Consider the following 25,118-nt stretch of genomic DNA (forward strand, 5'->3'; position numbering starts at 1 on the left):
TGTGTCTGTCTGTCTGTCTGTCTGTCTGTCTGTCTCTCCCTCTCTCCCCTTCTCCCTCCTTCTCCCTCCCCCTCCCCCTCCCTCCCTCTTTCTCTGTCTGTCTGCACACGCGGCCCCGTCTGGCCTGACATCCCCCTCCCCCTCCTTCCTGAATCGGCAACGATTACGACTTTAATCAAAGATTCAGTATCCTCATTAAGATATAAATAAATAAATAAAGCAAGGGCCACATGAGACTTCAGCCGAAGCTGGTAATTAAAACGTACATCGGCAGTCACCCAGCCCTCCCCTCCAGCCTAAGAAGAAGGGGCCACAGCGAGGGAAGTGCCTTTTGCTTCCAGAGGGGGGCCCTAAGAGTTTAACAAACAGCAGAGGGGTTTGTTTGACCAGATTTTTATGAATTTAATTACGAACTGGATCACATGTTAAATGAGTTTAAATAGGAACTCTCTTGAGTCTGCCCGGGGAAAGAATAAAACACATTCAGAGAATGAAAGAAAAAAAAAATGACAAGTCACCAAGACTCATACCCACCCTGACCTCCCACCCAGGTTTTACAGCTCAATGGCCACCAGACCTACAACCCTCACCCTGAGAGCTAATCGTGTCAGACTGGCCATAATGTACATAAAACGGGCGACAGAAGTCAAAATCCAATTTGTGGTATGTTGATTAACTCTGTAGACGCGTTAATGAGCTTGACATTAAGTGCAGGACAAACGAGACTAATTAGAGCCCCTCTGGCCTGCCCAAGGCACCTGTGACCCTTCTTCTTGCCCAGTTTGCCATTACCTAGTGGCTTTCTTACCTCTGGCCAAGCCCAGTGTCAACCTTCCCACCCTGGTTCCAGTCCCGGGGCCCCTTGGATCCCTTTCTCTTGGCCCCTCCCTTCAGTGCAGCTGAGAGTTTATTATATGATGAGCCATGTGAATCAAGGATCCATCAATGCCAAGAGCACGGCTGGACTAACGTACCAAACACAGCTGCTGATGCTAAACACCGGCCCCAGCAGCAAATGGGCCAAGAACAACAGAATATTAATGAGGCATTGTGCTGGGGGTGTGCAGGGCCTGGGCTGGGCTGGTGTGAAATCAATGGGTGCTTGAATGTGTGTGCGCAAGGGGCACACAGGTCTGTGTTTCTAGAATAAGCAAGGGTTTCTCCCAAACTCTGTCCTTGCTGGGGTGGAGCAGGAATGACATGGGCTAACTGAATTCTGAGAAGGTGGCATGGGCAAAATAAGTTTCATGCTGGGTGGCTCAGTAGGGCCTGAATCATCATGTCATGTGAAGTCAAGTAACTTGACCCAGTAGCATACCTAGAAGTGGCTAAAGGAGGCTAGCCATCTTCCCTAAGAGTGAACTTAGGGACCTGCTGAGGAAGACATTGATGGGATGGTGTATACATCTTACATGGAGACTCTTACGCAGATACTGTAGAGAAATTCATTGAGCATATACCCATTTCTCCTTGGTTCCTTTTGCTGGACATTACTAGTTAAGACCTCCTCCTTTCTACTGATTAGCCTTAGCATCGTGTAGGCCATTCATACTTGGTAATGGTATGACACTGTGCTCCTCTAACCAGGATGCTATCCAGAACCTAGAGTGAAGGCAGGCTCCTTGGTGAGAATGCCTACAACTGGCAGGATAGTCTAGCTCTGAGAGTAAAACTTCCTTACTCATCAGAGCCTGTCACCCATGTGAGGACCAGCCACACACCCTACCCCTGAACTATGAAAAGGCTCTAAAGAATGAGATTCTTCCAACCCTCCGTGAAGCATGAGGGGCACTCATGTCCTCCCTAGCAGGCCTGTGTATGCACCCTGCTACATCCTTACACAGAGATTTAATCCCAGCTCTCCCAAAAAAACAGATCAGGAACATACACGCAGACACATGATTCAGAAAGTGGCATTCTTTCACCCAGGGACAGTAAGAGATGATCTCATTTTACTTTAGGGCAAAGAAAGGAATTAAGTCATCTATTCCTCTGCTAGGAAAAGACCAAGGGTTCCTTCAAGGCCTCCTGACACTGAATGTCCTATCCCCTAAAGCTAGAGGGTGGTGGCAGGGATAGGCTAGGACTGGGCAACTAGCCCTGCATACTTGACTCACACATACCCTGTCTTTCATCCTATTGCGTGAACTGGCTGAGCAGGGCTATCTCATGGCTTGTTGTTCAAATACTCTCATTGTCTTCCCTAGACAACATTAAGGCCCAAGTAGAGGCCCCCTGTCTCTGTTGTGAAGGTGGGATGAGTTCTTCAGTGTGCCCTCTGGTGCCCTGAGCTGACTTCAGTGCTATTCTTGGATGGATTGAGGAAGTGGTGGGACTATAATAGAGTTAGGCCAGTTTTCTCAAAATGCACTCTGGTACCCTCTGCATCAGAATCCCTTGAGAATACTTATTAGTGGTGTTGAGATCCAGAGCCCACCCTGGACCACTAAATCAAAGTTTCTGAGAGTAGTTGTTTTTTTTAATGAATATTTTTTGTGCTGTGTGTGGAAAGCCTGAAACAGACTGACTGTCTACAGGTGCGGGGGTGGGTTGGGAGAACTGTCACCATTTCAATGCTATCTATGGAGCCCTTCTGCATCCAACGTCAAGCAGAGAAAGGTTGTAAATGCCTCAACCTGGAACTCCCCCAGACACACACACACCATTTTGGAGGTTAAGCCCAGATAAAGGCCTAGAGTTGCACCCCCCACGGGACCAGCCTACCTGTGTGTGAGCGAAGGTGGCGTTTGAGAGCAGTGTGGCTGGGGAAGGTGCGGTTGCACTCACTGCAAATATAGCTACGCACGCCTGCGTGGACCTCCATGTGCTGTTGGAGTGCGCTCTGTGCCTGGAAGCGCTTCCCACACAGTAGACAGAAGACAGCCATGTCCGTGCCTGTGGGAGACAGTAATGGGAAAGCCTCAGCAAGGCAGAGACCCAAGGCCAGATTTTCATCCCTGAAGGTGAAATCTAACTCAAAGTCAAGGTTAGCACAGGCCAGGCAATGTTGACTGAGCACCCCGAATATAGCTCCAGAGAAAAAATGTCAACAGGTGTCCAGCATCCATGAGACCTAAAGATTAGTGGAGAAAGACCCAAAACCACACAGATGGCCAAACGCATTTCTACAAGTGTCTTGAGTCGAGCGTAGGAGAAGGTGGGTGACTGGGTGCCTGTAATCACAGGGAATTTACAGTATCTGAGGCAGAGGTGGGAAGATGGGGTAGAACCTGTGAAAACCAACAATTACCTGGATCATACGGGCTGGCCATTGTTGTTAACATAACTCTCTTAAAACCACAAACTTCATCTGAGGAGAGGGAAGCACAGTAGACTAACTCATTCCAGTCTCCAAAGAATTCGCAGTTGGGAGCAGCAGAGGGATTCATTCATTCCTTCATTCCCTGAGGATAGCTGTAGACCACATTCTTTTTTCTTCTTTCTCTCTGCCTCCCTCCCTCCCTCCATCCCTCCTTTCTTTTTGTTTTCTTTTTCAAAGACAAGGTTTCTCTGTGCAGCCCTGGCTGTCCTGGAACTAGCTTTGTAGACCAGGCTGGCCTTGAACTCAGATCCTCCTGCCTCTGCCTCCCGAGTGCTGTGACTAAAGGTGTGCTACCACCGCCCGCTGGACACATTCTCATAACCACTTTCCCATTTAGGAAATCAGGAATCTTGGGAGTCACTTCGTTCCACAAATAGTGCTGTGATGCTTTCTACAAGGAAGGCTCTCTTTGAGGTTCTGGGGATGTGGCGATGGAAATGCATACTGGCATTCCTGCTCTCAGCTCAGTACCACCCAGCACACAGCGCACCAAGAGAACATGCAAGAGGATGGAATGGAGAATGGAACAAGTAGGGACGGCAAAACCAGGGAGAGCAGGATGACAAGTTCTAACTGTGGAAACAGGGAGGAGGTGAGAAGGGGGATAAAGAGGAGCCTGGAAGCCAGATTTTGTGGGGTCCCAACCAGCCACACTACAAGCTCTGGGTTTCATCACAAGACCAATGGGAAGTTGTCAAAGGATTTGACACTAACGAGTCACAAGGGATATTTGTTCAGTTCTGTTCTGCCACTCGGCTGGCTGACCCAGGAGCCCAGGGGCCCCACTGAACCCCACTGAGGCAGATTGCTATTTTCTGTTCATCAACCCCTCCCTGAAGTCGCCTTCCAGCTGAGTCTCGCCTCATAGCTCCTTGTCTGCCACTTTGGGTCTCATCTCCCCAAGAACATCCACTCCTGATAAGAGTCATCTGCTTGTCTCTCTGCCAGTGTCTGGGCAGCATGGCCTGTGTGTTAGTGCACACTGCTGTCCCTCATGTGAGGGACACAAACCGAAAAGATCTATCAGTCTAGTCCAAATGGAGGGCGTGTCAGAGCACTTGGGCTACTGAAAGTTGTGGGTTGCTTAGCGGGACATGAGGAAGCTTCCAGAGGCAGGTGAGGGAGGAAGGGAAGGGACAACAAAGAGCCTTGCTGCTTCCCTGACTGGAAATGGCAAGGGCAAATGGGAAGGCTGCTTCTTGCTTCCTCAGGATCATACATGGTTCAGTTTGGAATAAAGGCAGGGACCACCACTCATCACCATCCTCTCTCTTCTCATAATTACCTGCTGCCCCTCTCTTTGCAGACACTGAAGTCTAGGTACCTGCGGCCATGCTTCATCTATCAGTATCTAGGAGGGTTGCATGGGGGAAGAAAATGTCCTCCAAAGCTCCAGGAGCAGAATGGAAGGAGAGACAATGAGGGTCCTTTTAGCTAGGTGTGCTATCTGTGCAGTCAACTCACTTAAAACTTGCATCCTTACAGGAAGAAAGAGGCAGAACCAGGAATTTAGAAATGTCTTGGTCTGATTCCAGAAATCACTGATCAGATCCCCCCCTTATTTTTATTTTTTTAGTGTGTGTGTGTGTGTGTGTGTGTGTGTGTCAGGGCATTTGGAGGTCATAGGTTGTCATCAGGATTCCTCACCATCTATTTCATTTAGGCAGGATTTTTCACTGAACAGTTTTGGCTAGGCTAGACGGCCATTGAGTCACGAGGCTGGCCTGTCCCCACTACCTGTGTCGGGATTACAGACACACACAGCCTAGCTGTTATGTGGGTGCTGGGCATTCAAATGCAGGTCCTCACGCTTGCCCAGAACTTTACCCACTGGTCCACACCTCCCTAGCCTCTGAAGCCCATTTTACCTCTGGGCTAGAAGCACCCATCTGTCTGAGCTTCCTCCAGAAGAGATGTGGTCAAGGCAATAAGGAGCAAACACCAAAGCATGCGGGGATCACTCCAGCAATAGTCCAGAAGTACAGACACAGGCTGGCCAGAGCACACTGGTGAAGCCTCCCAAGCCTGAGCCCAGCAGTAAGATCTCAGGGAGAGATCCCAAGTCCTCAGCCCCATTGCCTGATTGGAGGAAGACATGCAGGCAGAAGCTGCTTCGAGGACTGACACTGAGTCCTTCAGTGTCCTGTCAAGCCTGGTAAACAAAAGGAGAGTCCACCCACAACAATTTCTAACACACAGCACATCAGTCCCAGCTTCTTCAAGCTGAGGGTTCCCAGCACCTGCACCCTCTGTACCCTGGACTCTACCCCACAGAAAGCCCCAATTAGGCCAGGTGTTCAAACAGCTGCCTCAAATCAGTCTGAGGGAGCACACTTCCTCAACAGCCAGGCCTTGTACCAGCCAAGACTTCTTACTCTTATTCTGAGATCCCCAGCATGGAATAAGAGGATGAATTGAATGGCACCCCAGGAGGACACCTGGAAAGGCACCACCTAGCAGAGAAGACTGAGTCTCCTGTGGCATTTTGTCCCTTTGCTGTTCCTAAGATGTTTGGAGGCTGCCCTAGTGGGTCACCTCCATCTCACAGAATGACCTGAACTTGCTCTGTGTAACCCCAATGCCAAGTGACCACCAAGAGGCTGAGATGGAGCAGAGAATTTTGGACATCAATCCTGGAGGTGGAGGGCACCGGTCCAGAAATACCACCCAGAGCATGGATGAGACCAGAGTGACTCTGCAAGAGCCTCCAAGGAGATTTGGAGTTCTGCTCTGAGAAATGGAGTACATCTGAGAAGCCAAGGTAGAATATGAGGCACCCATCCCTGGCTAAGGAAACACTCCAGATGGATTTCAGAGCAGGCATCACAGAGGATGGAGAGAAGCCATGAAAACTGGGGTGGTCAGATCACCACATGTACCAGGAGGGACAGCACGGATGCCATCCTATGGGCAAAACATGACCCTAGAAGGACTGGAGGATGGCAAAGGTCTAGACATTTGTGCCCCCCTCCAAATATGGGTATGTTACAATTGCTATCCTCCCAGTGATGATATTAGCAGGTGGGGGCTTTGCAAAGTTTTTGATTACAAGGGTGGATCCTTCCTCAACAAGATTAGTGCCCTTATAAAAAAGGATCCTATTTCATAGTCAGAACACGGGACACAGTCAGAAGTCTGGAGTCTACAACTAGGAAGAGGGGCCTCCTGGGAACCCAGTCATGCTGGGATCCCTATCTCAGACTGCCCAGCCTTCAGGACATGTTACAGCAACTCAAACTGAATGAAAACAAGTGTCCAACAGCCTGGTGGGCAGTGTCTCTCTAGGCAGCCAAGGTGTGGTCCCATATGGCTGAAAGCAGGAAGAGAGTTAATAGCTTTTGTGTTACTACAGGAAGAAGGTGGCGTTCAGATGAGGCCAGCGGTTTTGTAGACAGGAAGAGAACGGCCTGATAGGAACTGGACTCTATTTGGGAAAAGTAGTACCCATGATAGGTCCAATGACCAGCTCTGCACACTGCTGACAGGCTTAAGGTTCCATGACTTTCAGTTAAAAAGAGATACTATGAACCCAGCTGTCTCTCTCTCTCCTTCCTGGGACCTCACACAGGCACCAGATCCCTCCTTGGCCGCTTATCCACCAACCAAGACTCAGTGCGAGGGGTGGGAAGAGGGTTTAGAGGTTCTGTGCCTACCTTCCCCACTCTTCTGTTTGAAAACCAACATTCACAGTCAAAGAAAAGGACTTTAAAAAAAAGAAAATCAGGGAAGGGTTGAGGAGTGGATGAGACGCAAGAAAAACCATTGGAGCGTGCAAGTTAAAAATCTAAAGACTAGATGTGAGTTATTAAACAATTTGCTGTCGTTTCTGCCTAGCTGATTGTTTGCATGTATGATGAGTCAGGGCCGATTCTATTACACTGGGAGATTAAGCAAATAAATGCTAGCTTTTGGAAACACATTAAAATGTGGGGCTATGGAAATAAAATTATCTAGAAAATTGTATTAGCAATTCATTAGCTGCGGTGAGATGTGTGGCGGGGCAAGGGACCCGCTGCGTTAGCATACTCCACTCCCTGCACCGCCTACGCTGGATCCTCCACTGAGGCAATGATCAGAATCAAAGCTAGTTCCATCATCAAGGAGCTGGACTCTGACTCTCTGGAGATAAGTCTTCAGAAATCATGGTCAGTGAGATGGAGAGAAGAAGATGGAGAGCAGGGATTCTGGTTGTGGCATTTTCCATCGCCTTGGGATCCCACACAAGCCATTTAACTTCCCTGGGTGTGTGTCCATCCTTTTCCATACTGCTGTGGTTGCCAAGAACAACAAATGAGATACCTACTTGAAAGATCGTCACAAAATGGTTAGTTGTAGAGCTAATGCCAGCCCAAATGATGCCTTTCTCTAAACTAGAAAAGTCTGTCTTTTCCCTCTGGGTAGACAACAGATCTCATTGTTGGCTAGTAAGAGAGAGCTAGATTGTAATCTCCACCTCTTCCTCAGCTGGACACCTTGTACAGTGAACAACCTGGATGGTGACTCATGGAGGCCCTGCACAAGGACAAACATACGTTGCTTTATTGACTCTGGGTTGCCTCTTCTAGGAAGCTGACCTTAGCAGTGGCATCTTGGATGACTTGTACTATTTAAGACTTGGTGCCAAGGACACCATCTTCCTCCGAGCACTCATTGTTACAACATATAAAACCCTTTATTGCACTTACTTTTGCCTTTCAGTTCTGCCTACAAGACTAAGCTGCCAAAGCAGGGACCAGAATAGCCATCTTTATCTCCCCCAACACACAGCACAGGGCTAATGCAAGAAGGCCCACGATAACTGTACGTTGCAATGACAATACACAGGGACTTTGGAATGACGACAAAAGTGTGTGCATGCAGGGGGATGGGTGGTCAGTAGGTCATGGCACAGAGATAGACAGCTTGCGCTGGGGAGATCTCAGAACGGAACTAAGTCTATAAGCAAGGCCACTATCAAGAGCCTCCCACACAATCCTACACCACCTCCATGGCAATCACTAATGCCAGGTGATACCCAGGTGCCAAACTCAGTGGCTCCCTGGGCTGGATAGTTTTATGTCAACTTGATACAAGCTAAAGAGTCATTACAGAAGAGGGACCCTCAATTGAGAAAATGCCTCCGACTGCAGACAAGACGGTAGAGCATTTTCTTAGTCAGTGACTGACATGGAGAGCAAAGGCACCCCGTTGTGGGTGGGGCCACCCCTGCGATGGTGGACCTGGATGCTGTAAGAAAGCAGGTTAAGGTTTCATGCGTGCTGGGCAAGAGCATCACCACTGAGCTCTAGAGGTGGCGCACGCCTTTAATCCCAGCACTCGGGAGGCAAGGCAGTCGGATATCTGTGAGTTCAAGGCCAGCCTGATCTACAAAGCTACACAGAGAAACCTGTCCTGAAAAGCCAAATAAATAAATAAATAAACAATAAATAAATAAATAAATAAATAAAAGGAAAGGAAAAAAAAAAAGAAAGCAAGCAGGCTAAGCCAGTCATGGGGAGCAAGCCAGTAAGCTACACGTGTCTGAAGCTTCTTCACCAGCTCCTGCCTCCAGGTTCCTCCCTGTCCTCCCTGCTTTTGATAATGAGGTGTTATATGGAAATAAACTCTTTCATCCCCAGGTTGTTTTTGGTCATGGTGTTTCATCACAGCAATAGTAACCCTGACTAGACATCACCTACAATGTCTGTCAAGACTACATAACTGAGCTTTGCTGCTCAGAAGCAAAAACGCTGACCATTGAAGAATCAGTCACTCCATCCATGTAGTAAAACAATACGAAGAGCCCACTTCTGACCCACAAGTGTGGCTGTTCTCAGCTTTGTGATCCTGAGGCAGGCAACTGCTGTCCTTGCTGTAGCTGTAGACTGGATCAAAAAAGTCCCCCTGTGACACAGGCTAATGGCTCACATCCCAACCTGGTGCTACAGGGACAAGATGGAAGCCCTGGGAAGGAGGTCTTCAGATCACTGTAGAAGCCCTTGAAAGGGAGGGGTGGGGTTTCCATCTCTCCTGTTGTCTCTCTCACTTCCTGGCCAAGAGGTGAGAAGGCTTTGGTCCTTCTCATGCTCCATGCCAGGTTGTGCTGCCTCATAATAGGCCCAAGGATCACAAGGGGTTGTGAGATGATGGCGCTTTCTAAACTGCAAAGCAAACCAAACCTTTCCTAGTCACAGTGTGTGTGTGCGTGTGTGGGGGTGTGTTCATTACCTGTTATTTGTTACAGTTACAGAAAGCTGACCAACATAGTCCTTGACCTGCACCTCCCTGCTGAGGACACAAAATTCATAACTGACCTGTTGCTTCCAACATTCATGTCCTAGTGTTGCCTCAAGGCCACTGACAAACATTGCTGAGTATTTGCCACACATGCATTGTTTTCTACCAACTTGGGGATTCCATTATTAATCAGATACAAAACTCACAGCCTTGGCCTGAAGAGAATTACTTCTCCAGAAAAAGGACCAAACAACCCCACCCCTCATATTTCTGAAGAGTGAGGAGATGTGGCTTAGTCTAGACTTTCTAAGTACTTGCCCAAAGGGGATTTGAACTAGGAAGAGGGATGGCAAGGATAAATTTGGAATGTGGATTAAGGAAACATGGATAAGTTCCAAGTGAATGCCTGGGACCTGTGTACATAAACCCTAATGAGGCAGGAGAGAAGGGGAAAATTAAGGGGATATGGGCAGAGACAGGAGTCCCTCAACTCAAGTATCTAGTTAAATTCTCTTGCTGGCTGAGGGTCAATAGTTCTGTCACAGGGCTTGGAAAGATAGCTCTGTGATTAGGAGCACTTGTTGATCTTGTAGAGGACCCAGATTTGGTTCTTAGCATCCATGTGGTGGTTCACAACCATTCGTAACACCAGTTCTAAGGGATTCAACTACATTTTCTAGCCCCCCATAGGCACTAGGCACACACATGACAAACTGACATGCAGACAAACAACACATACAAAATTTTACTTAAAGAAAAAAATTCCAGCACAATTTGCTGCAAATGCTGTCAATATTTCTTTTATATGACGTGTTTCAAATGAGAACCATGTCTAAGCGTATATGACCAGCATTTATCCTTTCCCAACTATAAACCAGTAATTTCCTAGGAGTCTCTCAAGCAAAATTAGAAACTCCATTTATAGTGAAAAACATATCCACCTCCCTTGTGAAGTCTTTATGACCTGTGGTTTCGTCTTACCAGATTGTAATCCTGTCCAGTGTCTCTCAGAAATCACCCTACAATCTCATTTGTGGGGCACTGCCTTACCAACCCTTTGAGACATAACCTCGGAAGATACCAAAATCGAATGCTGGTTACCATTAAAACATCTCAGTTAAATTCCCTCTTGAGATACTCATACCCATACTTAGGTGGTAGGTTCCTTTCCTGAAGCATTTCTCTTCCCATTAACCCTCATACTTAACTATGTTAAAAACCTTTTCTAAAAAACCTCCAATTCTGCTTCATACTGACTTAACCTGAAATTCTTCTCCAAAGTACAGTTGAAACTCTTGGCTTTATATAGGTAGAGGTCTCTGAGAGGAATCCAAGATGCTGCCAAGCCACTACCACGGGAGAAAGTGAGCAGCGCAGTCAAGACTACAGGTTGCCGATTTAAAAACAAGTTTAATTTTAGCAAAAATTGGGAGAAAGCCAGGCCGGGGTGGGACAGGAGGCAGGAGGGATGGCATAGGTCTCGGGCCTTTATCTTGTCCAGGTGATGACGGGGTCTGAAAGCACGAGACACAAAAGCCTCGTGTTTACACCTGTGCCATTTCCATGCCAATTAGCTCCTGAATGGAAAGGAAGGAACATGATCCGAGGGGCACGCAGCTGGCGAAGGTGCTCAGGTGCCACACTTTCTTGGAGCAAGGCTCTTATTATCTCCCTCGACAAGCAGTTCCTTAATCAAAGGAGGAGAGGAAGCTAAATATACTTCCATTTCTTTTGGTAAGCAAACTACAACTGCTCCATGTGGGGTGTACGTGTGTGTGTGTGTGTGTGTGTGTGTGTGTGTGTGTGTGTGTGTGTGTGTGTTTCTGTTGTCCCAAGGAAGAGCCATCTCTCCTGCTACCCAGAGCAGCTGCTTCCCCGGAAAGGAACGAATGCCAAATTGGGGCTAAGTTAAAACCTCGATTTAACTGGAGACACTTCTACCTGCATCCCTTCTTCTAATCCTGCAAGGAGGTTTCACCTCCGATGCTGCTGACCCCTGGGGCTTATCCTTGTTGAGATGCCAGAGCCATTAGTTAAATCATTACCTCGACCCTTCCTTCCCCCACCTTTCTCCTCTATGTATGTGCCTCCAGGTTGTTGTTGAAGAAGGTACAGAGATGCATCACCCACTGTGCCAGAGACAGGCACAGGAAGCCCAGCTGGCTCACGCCAGAGGTTCTGTCTTCATCTTAAGAGACAGAAAAGGCCTGGAGGTGTGGATGCAGGGGACAGACAGAATGGAGACAAATGCCTAGACCCTCATATCTGCAGAACTTCTCTTTGACTTTCCCTGAGCCCACACTGAGGGCTTAAAGAGCCACTGGAGGAAGGATCACAAGCTGCCTATTCACATCTCTGATTTCTCTTCGGGTATTGATCTTTTGCCACAAGAACCCTGTCTACCCAACTGCAGCACGTCTTAGTCCGCTTAGCGCTTCAGTAATGTCATCTGCCACCAAAGCACAGCTAAGTCTCACTCAACCACTATCTGCCTATGACTACTCATCCATTAACACCTTGGAACCCTCAAGCCAAATTAGCATCAAACTAAATTAGCATGAATGTTTGTCTCCTACACAGTCACTGCTGGTCGTATATTCTCCAACCTACCCAGGAACCCCAAACCTTAGCCTCTAGTCTTCTAGTCCCCTTCAACCCTGTCAATCTTCAGTCTCCTCCAGTCCTTCCTCCCTCTTCCTCCTTTTCTTAAGTCGTAGAACCCTAGGAGGTACCTACACATTTCTCTAACATTCCATTATTTCTATAACAGGAAGGAGGGATGTTGGGATTTGATATTGTCAAAGGAATAAAAAGTCCTCAATGAATAGCATACAAAGGGAGGAGAGCATAGACAGCTGATTGGAATTTGTTTTAAAACCAAGCAACGGATGGGTGAGTGGTTGCATTTTTCAAAACACAAGCACACACCCCATTTCAACCTCTTGGGGAATGTGGCTGCTTCCTCAGGCGGTGGCAGCTAGCTAGCAGAGCCTGCTGCCTCCCGGAAACTGGGTATTTGTTTAGCAGCGAGCCCAGACACAAGCGCATTTCATTACCCAGCACCTCCAGCTACAGTAAACAAATTTGTCAGCTCACTAGCTCATTAAGGTGTGCCCCGGACACTCGGGATTTATTGAGACCTGCACAATAAAAGTAACATGAATGGATTTACTAATTTTGTCAATCACTCCAACAAACCGACCCAAGAGGGGGAGAAAATGTGGGAGGGGGACTACAGCAAGGGCGTGGAAAAGAGAGGGAGGTAAGGGAAGGCATGAGGAGGTGTTGGTTTACAAGAGCGAATAAAGGAATGGATGACAGTGGGACCAGACCTGCTCCTTGCTGTCGGCCACCTTGGACAGCCCACTTCACCATGGACAAAGGAACCCTGACAAAAAAAGGTGCCAAGGGAAAATGACATCACACCTTCTGGCTTCCTGTGGGTCACTCCATATCTCCGAATGGATTATAAGACCGGAACTCATGAACTTGAGGGTCAGAATGCACCTACGGAGAAGCGGCAGCCTCAGCAAGGAGGAGTCAGCTGCCTCTTGCGGTCCCTCCACCTGCTCCAGCAGCCCCTGCCCGCTTGGCTTCCCAGGCTACTTGTTGGACCCTTTCAGACATTCCAAAATGAACTTAAAACCTCGACAGTCAGGGCAGGGGGAGCTAGAAGGAAGTGGGAAGGGGGGTTGAGATGGAAAGCAAATCCGGAGAAGTATGCAGTCCTCTGGTCTGTAACTTTCAAAATGACAGCAGGGCTGGGGCAAAGGTCAGGGAGTCCGAGGCCTTAAGCACCTCAGCCAGCTGTGGCAGGGAAGCCTGGAGCCCGCAGGACGCCTGCCCGTATAAATCAACAGTAAGCAGGGCCTGCTGGAGATGGGGACAATGGGCCCACACCAGGGTGGGAAGCAGGACAATGGGGGCTGGCCAGTGCGCAGGCCCGGAACAAATGTGCCCTGGCACCACAGGGGCCCCCATTTGTGAAACTAATTGGCCCACGATTGAAAAATTGGACCAACTTCAACAGTCCTGGAAGGAAAAGCAGGCGCCCATGAGAGCCTCACCTAGCCTGGACTCTGGTCCAGCCCTGTGGGTGTGAAGCAAGGGCCTCTAGGGGACTTAGTTCTGTCAGGGAGGTGCCTTGATGACCTAGCCGATATGAGGGAAGGATGGTGTGGAGCCTGGTACTTGTGGATGGCATGCCAACTTCTCCCAGGACCCGGGGGAGGGGGATCATCTTTTTGTTTACCTACTGGGCTTGTCCACTGGGGTAAAGCTTCAAGGTGAGTGATGCCATCACCTCTCTGGGTTTCCAGAAACTGAGAGCTCTTACAGTCCTCATCTAGTTAACTCAGCTCGTACCTAAGTCTGTCTCCCTCGCTGATCTTCAGGTCTGGGACCTCTATGGACAGTGAATGACCCGTTCTCTCTGAAAGGCTGCCTGGGGACTATAAGAAAACGGGGTCTCTTGGAGTCCAGTTCATCTGGTCTTGGGGGCTCTCAAAGTGTGTGATGAGGAGTCAGGATGGCATGAGACAGGCCAGCCTTTGTCCTCTTGCCCCACCCCTCCTGTGACCTTCATACTAGACTCCCCATTGAAGAAGTTAGAACACAGAGCAGTGGCAGCCTCAGCTAGAAGGCCTGCCTGGCTCAATGACACACTGTGCGCTCTTGTTTAGATGCCGAAAGCTCTTGGGAAAATGAGGGTGTGTGTGTGTGGAGAAAGGACCTTTGAAGAATATGTCCCTCTCTAATATTCAATGTTTTAGGTTCATGAAGGACAGTGCTGAGTGCTTTTCAGTAATTTTTTTCCCTTCCCAAACTGTCACGACAGTCTTTTACTTAGGGAGATTTGGTAGGCTTCAATGGGAATCGTTGTCACAAGCTGACACAGTCACAAGCAAGGCAGAGAAAGAACCTGACATTGACTAGGTACCTGTAGGTGATAATCCAGGTCTTAAGCATCCCAAAGGACCCCATGAGATGGGAGTTCCTAGCAAGCGAAGGAAGCAAGACCTTACAGGACCACCCTGAGAGACCTGGTGAGCTATTAGGACCAGCCATGGGTATGATGAGTTCCAGGGCCCCTGAGCCCTTTCTGAGTCAGGCTAGGGCTTGGCTGATTGGAAGAGAATGCGGCGATCTAGAGACAGAAAGTCCAACATCCCAGCATCAGGAGGATAGCAGAGTGCATGGAGAACACACAGAGGACAGGATGAATTGGCCCCTCTGAATACAGTGGCCTCCTGTTCGTGGCCAGGTCCCAGTGTGCAGCAGGCCCCTACATTCTCAGTAGATCACCCAGAGCTTGCCAAAGAGCACGGAGCTACCAGCTAACAATGGGAGTAACTTCCACACCAGAAAAAAAATTCCCAGGTAGTTCTTCAACTACATGGGGCAGTTTCCATGGACACCATATCTCAAGTACCCATAGAGTCACCGGAGGCCTCTAGAAAAGGTATGGATGGGGCCCAGAAGTGGAATCTTTGGGGGGAAAAAAGGTACCTGGGCATGAAAACCTGGTAGAAGAAAGGGGTACAGGAAAGACTCAAGACAAGAGAAAGCCCCAGAGAGACAGAGTGGGAGGGAGCGGGGAGACAGAAACTAGAAATAAGTGAAATACTGATTGGTTCAGAGCATTTACAATATCTGACAAACACTGACAAGGAAAAGGGGAAAATCCCCTGTAAATAAACAAAACAAAACCAAAAAAAAAAAGAGAGAGAGAGAGAAGATGTATTCATTTTACTGACATTTTAATGGTTCCTCTCCTTCTCCCCCAGAAGAGGATTACAAATTAAGCAGCATTTAAATGCTTTTTACTGTCAACAATTAAAAAGAGGACTGTAGGCCCGAGAGCATGGCAGGCCATTCATTCCCACGGTAACCAGGCTATCAGAGACACCACGAGGCTCCGTGTACTGTACAGCACACAATGGGCCAAAAGGGAAAAGTGTACGCGTTAATGTTGCAGGACATTCAAAAGCAAATTAACACATAAAAAGCTCCAGACACAAAGACAGACACCAAGAGTGAGGGCAGAATGGATGCAACTCAGAACAAAAGTCTCAGAAATGGCAGAGTTTAAGTACAGTCTGATTATACCCCACTCAACATGCCCAGCATCCATTCTTGTGGTGTACGAACACGTGCCTCCCTCTCTGTTTTTTTCCTTTCCTTTTTTTTTTTTTGCGTAGTCCGTGGAGTATATGTGTGGAATTTATGGAGTGTGTGTGTGTGTGTTTGTGTGAGTGTGTATGTTTGTGTGAGTGTCTGTGTGAGTGTATGTGTGGAGTGTATGCACGGGTACATGCATTTGTGCATGGAAGAACCAGAGACAGACACTGATTTGCTATCTTAAAAACAAAGAAATAGGCTTCAGAGCTCTTGGGCAGACAGACCCTAGAATCAGCCAATAGGCAGGTAGAACCTTTACCACACCCACCCCACTTGTAACTGCTGAACCACAGGTATTTGATGCCTGGCGATCCTATTTCAATTCAGAGTGAAGGATGTCTGCCATTGCAGCATGGACCAATACAATTCATTTACATTTGTAGAAAATCTGTTCCATTGCCTTTCAGCCCATGGTAACCAAATGCATGGTCAACCTCTGCCCACTCCAGCTCAGTGCCCAATACTGACTGACATCACTCTGTGGGAGAGTCTTCTTGCAGAACTCTTTCAGCTAGATCAGTGCGATTTCTAAGAATCCATATCATCTCGAGGACCTTTGAAAATAATGGAAGAAAAAATAGAAGAAAATTCAACTCTAGTATAAAGGAGAGGAAGAAAGGGATTAAAAGGGAAAGCAGGCTGAGGGACCACAGACTGCAGCTCCCAGGATTTTCCTCTCATCTCCGACACGAGTGGGGATGCCTGTTAAAGAACAAGAGGCCGCATCTAGAAGCTGCCGGGTCCATTTCTGTGCTGTAAAAGTTTAATATGCAGGGGGCTAACGGTGAAATAAAAGAGACACGTCCCCTTTAAAAGGAAATATAATTTACAGTGTGCAGCCAGGCGGCCCATAGTTTCAATCTCGTTTACTATAGAGAAAACTCAGCTAGCTGCTCTCTATCCCACAAATCCGATTTAATCAGACAAGCCAGCCAGCGTGGCTTGGAGTAAAAACGGATAATTAGTAAACAGAGAGCTACTCCAGTGCTTCATTGGCATTCGAGTTGGGCTACTGTGTCGCATTTAAAATGCAGTCTGATGAAGTTTACAAAATCAAACCATTTGTTACTCCTATTGAAGAGGCTTCAGGCCACTTGCAATTAAATTGGAATTAGTGCTCAGAATGAGACACAGCAAATTCATACTAAAAAGGATCTGACTTTGAGACATTTGACTTCACTTCAACTGTTTTTCTGTGTGGGCGTGGGTGTGGGTGCTACCAAGACACTTCTCACTCACCCTGACTCCAAAGGGCTCCCCGATTCTGTGAGCTTGCCCCCCAACAACCTGATTCTCCCCCTAGGCTGGTGTGGGGAGGGGGCAGCGGGGGAGGAGGTGGGCAGCTGACTCTGGGGCATTAGGGCCCGCATTCACACCAGGAAGATACTGTACCCAGGGATAATGTGTCCACAAAGGGCCATATGGCTCCCTTCTGCATGAGGCCTTTGGACAAGGGGGTGGGAGGGGGGCGGAGAAGCTGCCAGAAGGCACACTTCTAGAGGGCACTGGCCCCACCCCTCCCAGACAGCAGACTGCCTGCCTCCGGGGAAGAATGGCGAGCTTTTCCTTTGGCTGGGCTCCTATGATGCTGGGCATGAGGAGGGCTTCATTCGCCACAACCTGCTCATCAGCGTGCCCCCACCTTCTGCTCTGCCCCTGCAGGCAGGGCAAACTCGAGTCTCAGCAAGCCTTCTTCGACAGAAGCCTGTGAAACTCCCCAACTGTCAGGGCTGGAATTCGGGATGCTGGTGAACTTGGATGGGAGAAATAGAGCATCTTGATTTTCACTGAGAAATTTTGCAGTTCTTTGGACTGGGGATGCTAACAGCAAAGCAGCTGGACTCACGGTGCCTGGAGCACCTTTGTCATGGATAGCTATTTTCATGCCACATTGCAAATGTCATTTACGAAAGCCACACCTACAAAAGTATGACAGCTATTTAACCATGTCTTGCTAGTTCATAGGATAACAATGAGTACCAAATATTATTGTATTGAACATGTTTTGTTTGTTTTTTCCCCAAGCAAGGTCTTGTTATATATAGCCTCAAACTCATTATATAGCCCAGGCTAGCCTCCAAGCTCATTATGTATTTCCAGGGTAGCTTTGGACTGGCAACTGTGCTTTGGCTTCCTGCATGCAGGGATTAGTGATGTTTGCTACAGCACCCAGCCTACAAATGATTTTTTCACAAAGTATTCGGCACCTATAATTTTGGTTTCTACTGAAGTCTTATCTTACTTCATACATTCATAGACATTGTTCTTTCTTTCTTCCTTCTCTCTAACGAGGTGTTCAGGATAGAGCCTAGGGCCTCATGTGTGCTAGGCAAGCACTATAGTGTTGTGCTGCACCCCTACTTCGCAAAGACATCATCTGGTGATGTGTGCAGAGGCTTTCGCCTTTCTGAGGAGTCCGGGGTTTAAGGAAAATCACCATCAGGACTCAAGGGGTTGGAAATGGAGGGGATGTGGCTGTAGGGTTTCCTGTACACGGTTTCAGTTCTACCAGGATGACCAGAGTCTGGAGTTGGATGCCAGTGATGATTATGTAACGATGAAGATGTGTTAGTATCACTAAAGGGTACTCTTAAAAAGGGTTCAAGTGTTACCAAATTACCAAGATTAAAATAATGATGATTAAAACCCATGGTCTATGCTTACTTAAAGTCCCCAACCTCTCTACTGCCAAGAAGTATTCAGACCAAAATCTGACACCAAGAACAGAAGAGATTCTCAGTTTACTGATTGGAAGAGCAGTTATGTGAGGGTCCTTCAGCCATACTGGGTGAGGGATGTTTGCGTCTCAGCTGTGACACCAGTGAGTCCTTCAAGTTTAAGGCTGTTTCCCGCCTTCCCTGACAGGAGGATTGCTACTCGAGCGTGGGGGCCATTTCTCTTATACACTAGTGTATCACTTGGTCCCAACAAGTGACCAATGAAATGTTACTGGAATGGAGAGAAGGCTGAGCAGTTGGATGAAACACTAACCAAGTTAATTCTCTCTCTCTGGACTTCTACTCTACAAAATAAAGGAAACAGGCTGTGACTCTAGAAAGCTTCTTCCCTCCTATGGGGCCTCATGTCTGTGACAACTTCCCTACTGCTGACCTCACTCTTTCCATCCCTCTGCTGTATGCAGAGTCCCAGAAGTAGATAGAGGATGTGAGCACACAAACAGTGTGAAGGTTTGGGAAGGACACATCTGACGTGGGACGCTAGCGGTGGCAGGCCATTGCCCTCCTGCGTACTTCAGTCCTGCCCTGTGCTATATGCAGCCCCCAGGGTTATCTCTGGAGGGCTCCAAGGGCTTTCACTAGGCCTCCTGTCCTAGTGAGGGACTGAGCAGGAGTGACAGAGTGGGTCAGAGGACAGCCAATATAAAGGTCTGCTATGCAGAACAATGGAGAGGAACCCTGAGCAAGTGACGTTAATGCAGTGTTTGGAGCGTGGCATGGACTTTAAAGCCTTCAAAGAGGAGACTGTCCATCTTGTTATTCACAAGGGTAGGAGAGGAACTGTATTAGAGATAAGAAACTCTCTCTCTCTCTCTCTCTCTCTCTCTCTCTCTCTCTCTCTCTCTCTCTCTCTCTCTCTCTCTCTCTCTCTCTCTCTCTCTGTCCCTTACAACTTTCCCAATTAGTTATTCCAGGAAAAGGAGTTTGGATGGCTGGCACATTCTGCAGACAACTGGTATGTAATATGCTCCTTGGTGCCACACCCTATAGCCTGCACACCCAGGATGCTATAGAGAAAGGCCTGGAGGGAACCTAGCCTCAGATCCTAGCACTGGAAAAGAAAATGCAGTTATCAAACAGTACACATGGAATCTTAGCACTAGGAGAGCTGAGGCAGGAGGATCCACACAAGCAAAAGACTAGCGTGGACCGCACAGTGAGCTCTAGCTTAGGCTGGGTTACATAGTGACACTCTACCTCAAGCCAAACAAAACCAGCCAAACAAAAGGCAGCCTGAGCATCAAGCTCCAAAACCACAATGCGAATAAAGCCTTCCTTGTCCTCAAGAAGCTCGCAGGCTGAGAAGAACAGAGCACAGAGCTTATGCTCTTCAGGTAGACCAAGCTTCAGCTCAACTTCCACACCTGCCATTTACTCCTGAGCTATGTAATCACATGTGAGTGACCTGCTATCTCTGATCTTTAGTTTCTTCTTTGTTGGGATTGGTCCACAATACACACCAGACAAGGCTTGAGTCAGCTCACATCTGGAAGCGTCTATCATGATGACATGGTAAGGAGTGAGCAGTGCTGTCTAAATCATGGATCCAGCCAGTTGCATGAGGGCGTTATAGGGAGGGGGCAATTAGGAACATCATAGATTGTGATGTTCTACTTTAGGTATTGGAATAACCTGAGTGTGCCTCCCCACTCCAATTGGCTGTGTTAGGAGGTGGGGCCTAATGGATGAAGTATGTTCCCTTTATAACCGATGAGTTGTTCTTCTTGGTCTTTTTTCCTCCACACCATTCACTATTTTTACTGTTTGTGCTGTGGGATAACCTAGTGAGAAAGCCCTCAACAGATGTTGGCACTTGAGTGTGGGGTTTTTCAGCCTTCCAAACTGTGAGGAAATAAATTGGTCTTTTTGTTTTTGTTTTTTTTAATCAAAGACCCAGTCTCAGGAACATTGTTACATATGCACTAGCAGCTTTAAGTCTGGTGCACTGAATTAGTCAGGGTGCCCAAGAGGTACTTACTGGAACATTTCAGGCTTTGCATCATGAAAAGGGCAGCTTCTCATTTGTTCAGTTCAAATCTACTTACATGCCTTTCAAGTTCTCCAGTCCACTTCCCCCCACCAGAATGGCTCTTTGACTTTCCAACATCTCCCCTTTGTTTCCTTGGGTTTTTTTTTGCTTGTTCCACACTTCAAGTATGTGGAACAGCCGTCCTCCAACTGCAGGCCAATTCCTGAGCTTCCCTGTCAACTATCCTTTAACCCCCTTTACCCTACAGCCACCCAAACATGACTCCTCTACCTCCAAAGTGCCCATGCACTCCTCAATCCATCATCATTACATTCCTGTCTCAACCATTCCACCAACACCAAAACTGCCCACCTCAGATAACCAGGGGTCACCATGCCACTACATTCGACAGACATATCTCGTCTTCCTCTTGGGGGCCTTGTTGGCAGCATTTAAAACTCATCTATTACTATATACAGTACCTCTTACAAAGAGTATTTCTACACATTTGTGCTCTTTTCCACCTGAGATGACTTCTCAACCCCTGACTCCATGTCTAGTCTTGCTTGCCTTGGAGGGCCTGATGACTTGTCTCTTTCTATACAGTCTCATTATGTAAAATTTCCTATTTCCAGGGACTCTGGACAATCATTTATATGCGGGTATGTCCAGAATAGTCAACCCACTCCTTTGTCAACCTCTCCACATCCAAGTGGCTCAAATCTCACTGTTAAAATACCAAAACTCTTCATTATCTTAGCAACAAATCACCTTTTTACCCCCATTTCTATTTCCAACTCCATCATCATTCCATGATGCAAGAAAAATAAAATCAGGCACAGTCTTAGATTTTCTCTCACTTCTTGTTGCACACCAGCCAAACTTCTTCAGTTTTCTAGCATCTTCTCAGGCACTCCTATCCATCCCTGCTGCAACTATCTGAGCTCAAGCTTTTTACTATTTTTTATTTTGCCTAGATGACGTCAGTCTCATCCTACATAGTCTTTCTGCCTGTAGCAAAAACTCTTCAATCTACTCATACCTTTCCCTTGAAGTGACTGTCTTTGCTATCATTCAATATCATATCCTTGATTATGATTTCTAATAGCTCCCCACTGTCCCTAGCAAGAGTTCAGCACACTGACAATGCTTTTGGGGAGGCTTTCACCATGGAGTGCCCATTTCCCTCTCTAATTGTGAATCTTAGCTCTCTCCCATAGCCATTTTCAGCTCCATGAACTTTCCCCAACTCTCCCACCCTTGGACATTTGCCCATGTTGGCCCTCAGTCTACCATCTTCCCTTCCTCCCTCTACCCAACTGTCTTAACTAAACACTCTCTCATTCTTAGGATGAAACCACACCCCCAAAGCCTTATCCACAATCAGTGGGCCCCTTGAACATAGTCTTTGACATTCAGCTGCACAATGTGACAGTATTTACGCGACTTTGCCTAAGTGCTTATCTATTTTCATAGAAGGCATGAGACTTTAGAAGGCAGGGACTCTTGTATCATGTCACTAAATTCCCAGAACCTAATAAACTATTTGTTACATCTTGGGCATTCAATATTTACCGAGGAGATTAACAGCAAATGGATTCATGAAGAAATGAACCTAGTACTACCTCTCCATGAGCGTGAGCCAGAGTTGCTAGTTATGATTTCCAGAGCCCAAGCCATAGCACTTGACTCTTCCTATCCTCAAGTAAACATGCCTTCCTTTCATTTCCAGCTACCTAGGCTGATTTCCTGTGAGGAGCAAACTTCTGGGCCCATATATTCTTTAAGTGAATTGTATTCATCTGCCTATAGCAAGACATTACAGCAGAGGCCCATTTGAGCCTAAATAGGAATCCTCCAAAGTTTTCTAAGTCTCCAGACCCATGAGAAAAACAAGGATGAAAGAACTTGCTATTCCAAAGATGCCTACATAAGAATCCAATCTATACAGCCCTCAGCTGTGACTGCTCTGTCTCATGGAGTTATCTTTTAAAAAGGAAACAACAGAGTTGTAGTGGGCAATCTGAACTGTCACCTTGATTGGATTTAGAGTCACCTAGGAGACTGGTTAGGCACACTCTGTGGGAGTTTCCAGTGAAGATTTAGCTGAGAGGGGAATAATCCACAGGAGTCACAATCCCAGGGACCGAGGACAGAGGCACTGACAGAATAAAGGGGGTAAGGAGACAGCAAGTGGGAGGGAGTGCTAGCATGCACTTCTTTCTGCCTTCCAGCCACCCAGAAGTGAAAATTAGCCTCGTGTGGGCCTGGCTTCTTCTTCCATCCCAGAAGTATTTGTTGGTGCTGAACTACCCAAGGGATTCTCCATGACAGAGAGTCACTGATACCAGTGTAACAGCAGAGAGTGGGCTGCACAGCAGAAGGGCAGACAACCTCTGAGTATTATCCATGGTCACAGGTCAAGATGCAGTGAAGAACACCATACTTGGGACCTGACACCAAACCTGGGAATCCCTCTTGGACCCTGGTGTCTGTGTCTGTCCTTGATGAATGGTCCTACTGCTTTTTCCTTCCCGAATGAGCTGTCTTGAGCTACCCCCCCCACACACACTTGGCCTAAATGTCCAAATCCACTGAGCTAGGGTACTAAACCTCCAAGTCCCGTTTTTGGTGGTTTTTCGTCCCTCCTCACATGGTGATTATGTAAAATACATAGTTTCTAAAATTCAATTTCTACTGCAGAAACAAGAAACAAGGCTGGTTAATGGAAATGCCAAAAACCATGTAATTAACATGCACATAAATTATAACCTCCAATACCATTCTGCTGGGGGAATAAAGATGGATATATGTATTTTAAAGAGCTGATCAGGCTTTTGTCAGATTTGAGTTGTTCTTACTTTGGCTGAAGCCTCTGCAGAGCGTCCTGTGGATTGAGAGACCCGTTAGCTGTGAACACAATGCCAGCTATGCTTGTGAGCAATGTGACAAGCCAAGTAGCCTCCAGAGATGAGCCAGCTCCCAGGCAAGGTGTGGCCCATACCTTTCAGCTTCCTTCCTCTGCCCAGACACTTTGTTCACTGCTACTTCCTGATTCTCCCATCGCCCAAGTTCAAAGAACTCTTAAAAGTGAGGCAAGGAAGTATATATTCTATCATCTTAATTCCTCTTTCCTAACATTTCCTCCACTTTCAGGAAAGGATTGGGGGTAAAAGCTTCTTTTTATTAAAAGAAAAATGAAGACCCACTGAAAACCAGACAACATAAATGTCATCTTCTGTTCATCCAGGTCGGAATAATTATGGGTAATGATCACTGAAGGCATGCATCTGATAAACCTTCAAAACCTTCCCATTCGAGCCTAGATGGGGGTCCTCCAAAGTTTTCCAAGTCCCCAGATCCATGGGAAAGCAAAAATGAAGGAAACTGCCATTCCAATGATGCCTATCTGAAAAATCTATCCACACAGCACTCAACCTAGACTAATTTATTTCTTGAAAGAAACAACAGCATTGTAGCAGGAAATCTTCCTCGTCACCTTGACTGAACTTAAGAGTCACCTGGGAGACTGGACAGGCATTGAGAGGGGAAGAATTCACCCAGATAACAGGTGTCACAATCCCATGGACTGAGGGCACTGACAGAGTAAAAGGGGAAAGGAGACAGCAAGTGAGAGGGCTGGCATGAACTCTCCTCTGCTTTCCATCCATCTAGAGGTGAAGATTAGCCTCAAGCCTCCACCATACACTCCTGCCTCTGTGATGCTCTGTCCCAACATATGGGGGCAAAGTGACCGTAGGCTGAACTTTACAACCAGGAGTCAGAATAAATATTTCCTCTTTCTTAAGTTGTTCTATCAGGTATTTTGTCACAAAGACAAAGTGTTTAGCACAAGAACCAAATCATGAGTCAGGCCACCAGCGTTTTATCACTCCGTGGCACCTGCACTTCCGAACATTCCTAGAATATATAGCATTCCCACCTCCTTCCCCTTTCATTCTTCAGCCTTGTGCTATTCAGTTGCAATTGCTAACTGAACAATGGCTTGTTGAGAGAAGACTGGGAGTCCCCTGGCAAATCCAGCAGTCAGAGGAAGAAGATGCTAGTGACCACCACCACCACCCTCCCAGACACCACCTCTACTCCAAGGAGCTTAGTGAAGAAAGCATTCATAAGACAGGCAGGAGGAGGCAAGGTCTTAGATATGAATGGGAGAGAAACAACGCCCCACTAGCTTTGGGTCTTTTGGAATACCATGAGGTTGGTAGAAACCAGAATGGAGTGGAAGAAAGTGAGAGATGAAGGCGGGGGGGGGGGGGTAGGGGGTGGCTTCGGGGATGGGTAAAGGCTATCTAAATTGCAAGTCAGCCTGAGATGTCTTCATGGATTTCCACTGTGCACTTAGTTTTACACTTTAAGACAAAGCCACTTACTTAACCTCTAAACAGATCAGATCTGGCTTGACTCTCTTATGGAGCTACATTCCACTGGATGAAGATTCCAAGAATACAGCTGAAGCAGAGCTGAATTCTCAGCCGTAGGCAGCCTGTACAGAATGGATGCCTCAGAATGTGAGGATAGTACATTTATATTAATTAACATCTTCATGGGAAGAAAACCCTCTCAAGGGAGAATCTGTTTGATCATTGGTATTTACTCAGTGCTCTTACCGCCTAGCTGTGCCCTATCCTCCTCACTCCTAAGAAGCCTCTGTGGATTCTTGCAAAGGAAA

The 25,118-nt window shown here is 47.3% G+C and overlaps 1 protein-coding gene across 2 annotated transcripts in view; it reads right to left on the reverse strand.

Annotated features, from left to right (window-relative positions):
* Zbtb16 (zinc finger and BTB domain containing 16) overlaps positions 1-25,118 on the reverse strand; it is a 184,127-nt gene that overhangs the window by 9,856 nt on the left and 149,153 nt on the right. For both annotated transcript variants that reach the window (XM_040729733.1, XM_040729734.1), the window contains exon 5: positions 2,725-2,895. In XM_040729733.1, coding sequence (XP_040585667.1) covers positions 2,725-2,895 — 171 coding nt within the window. The remainder of the gene's footprint in view (positions 1-2,724; positions 2,896-25,118) is intronic.

The sequence above is a fragment of the Mesocricetus auratus genome, unplaced genomic scaffold (genome assembly GCF_017639785.1).
Source record: "Mesocricetus auratus isolate SY011 unplaced genomic scaffold, BCM_Maur_2.0 Super-Scaffold_100022, whole genome shotgun sequence".
NCBI lineage: Eukaryota > Metazoa > Chordata > Mammalia > Rodentia > Cricetidae > Mesocricetus > Mesocricetus auratus.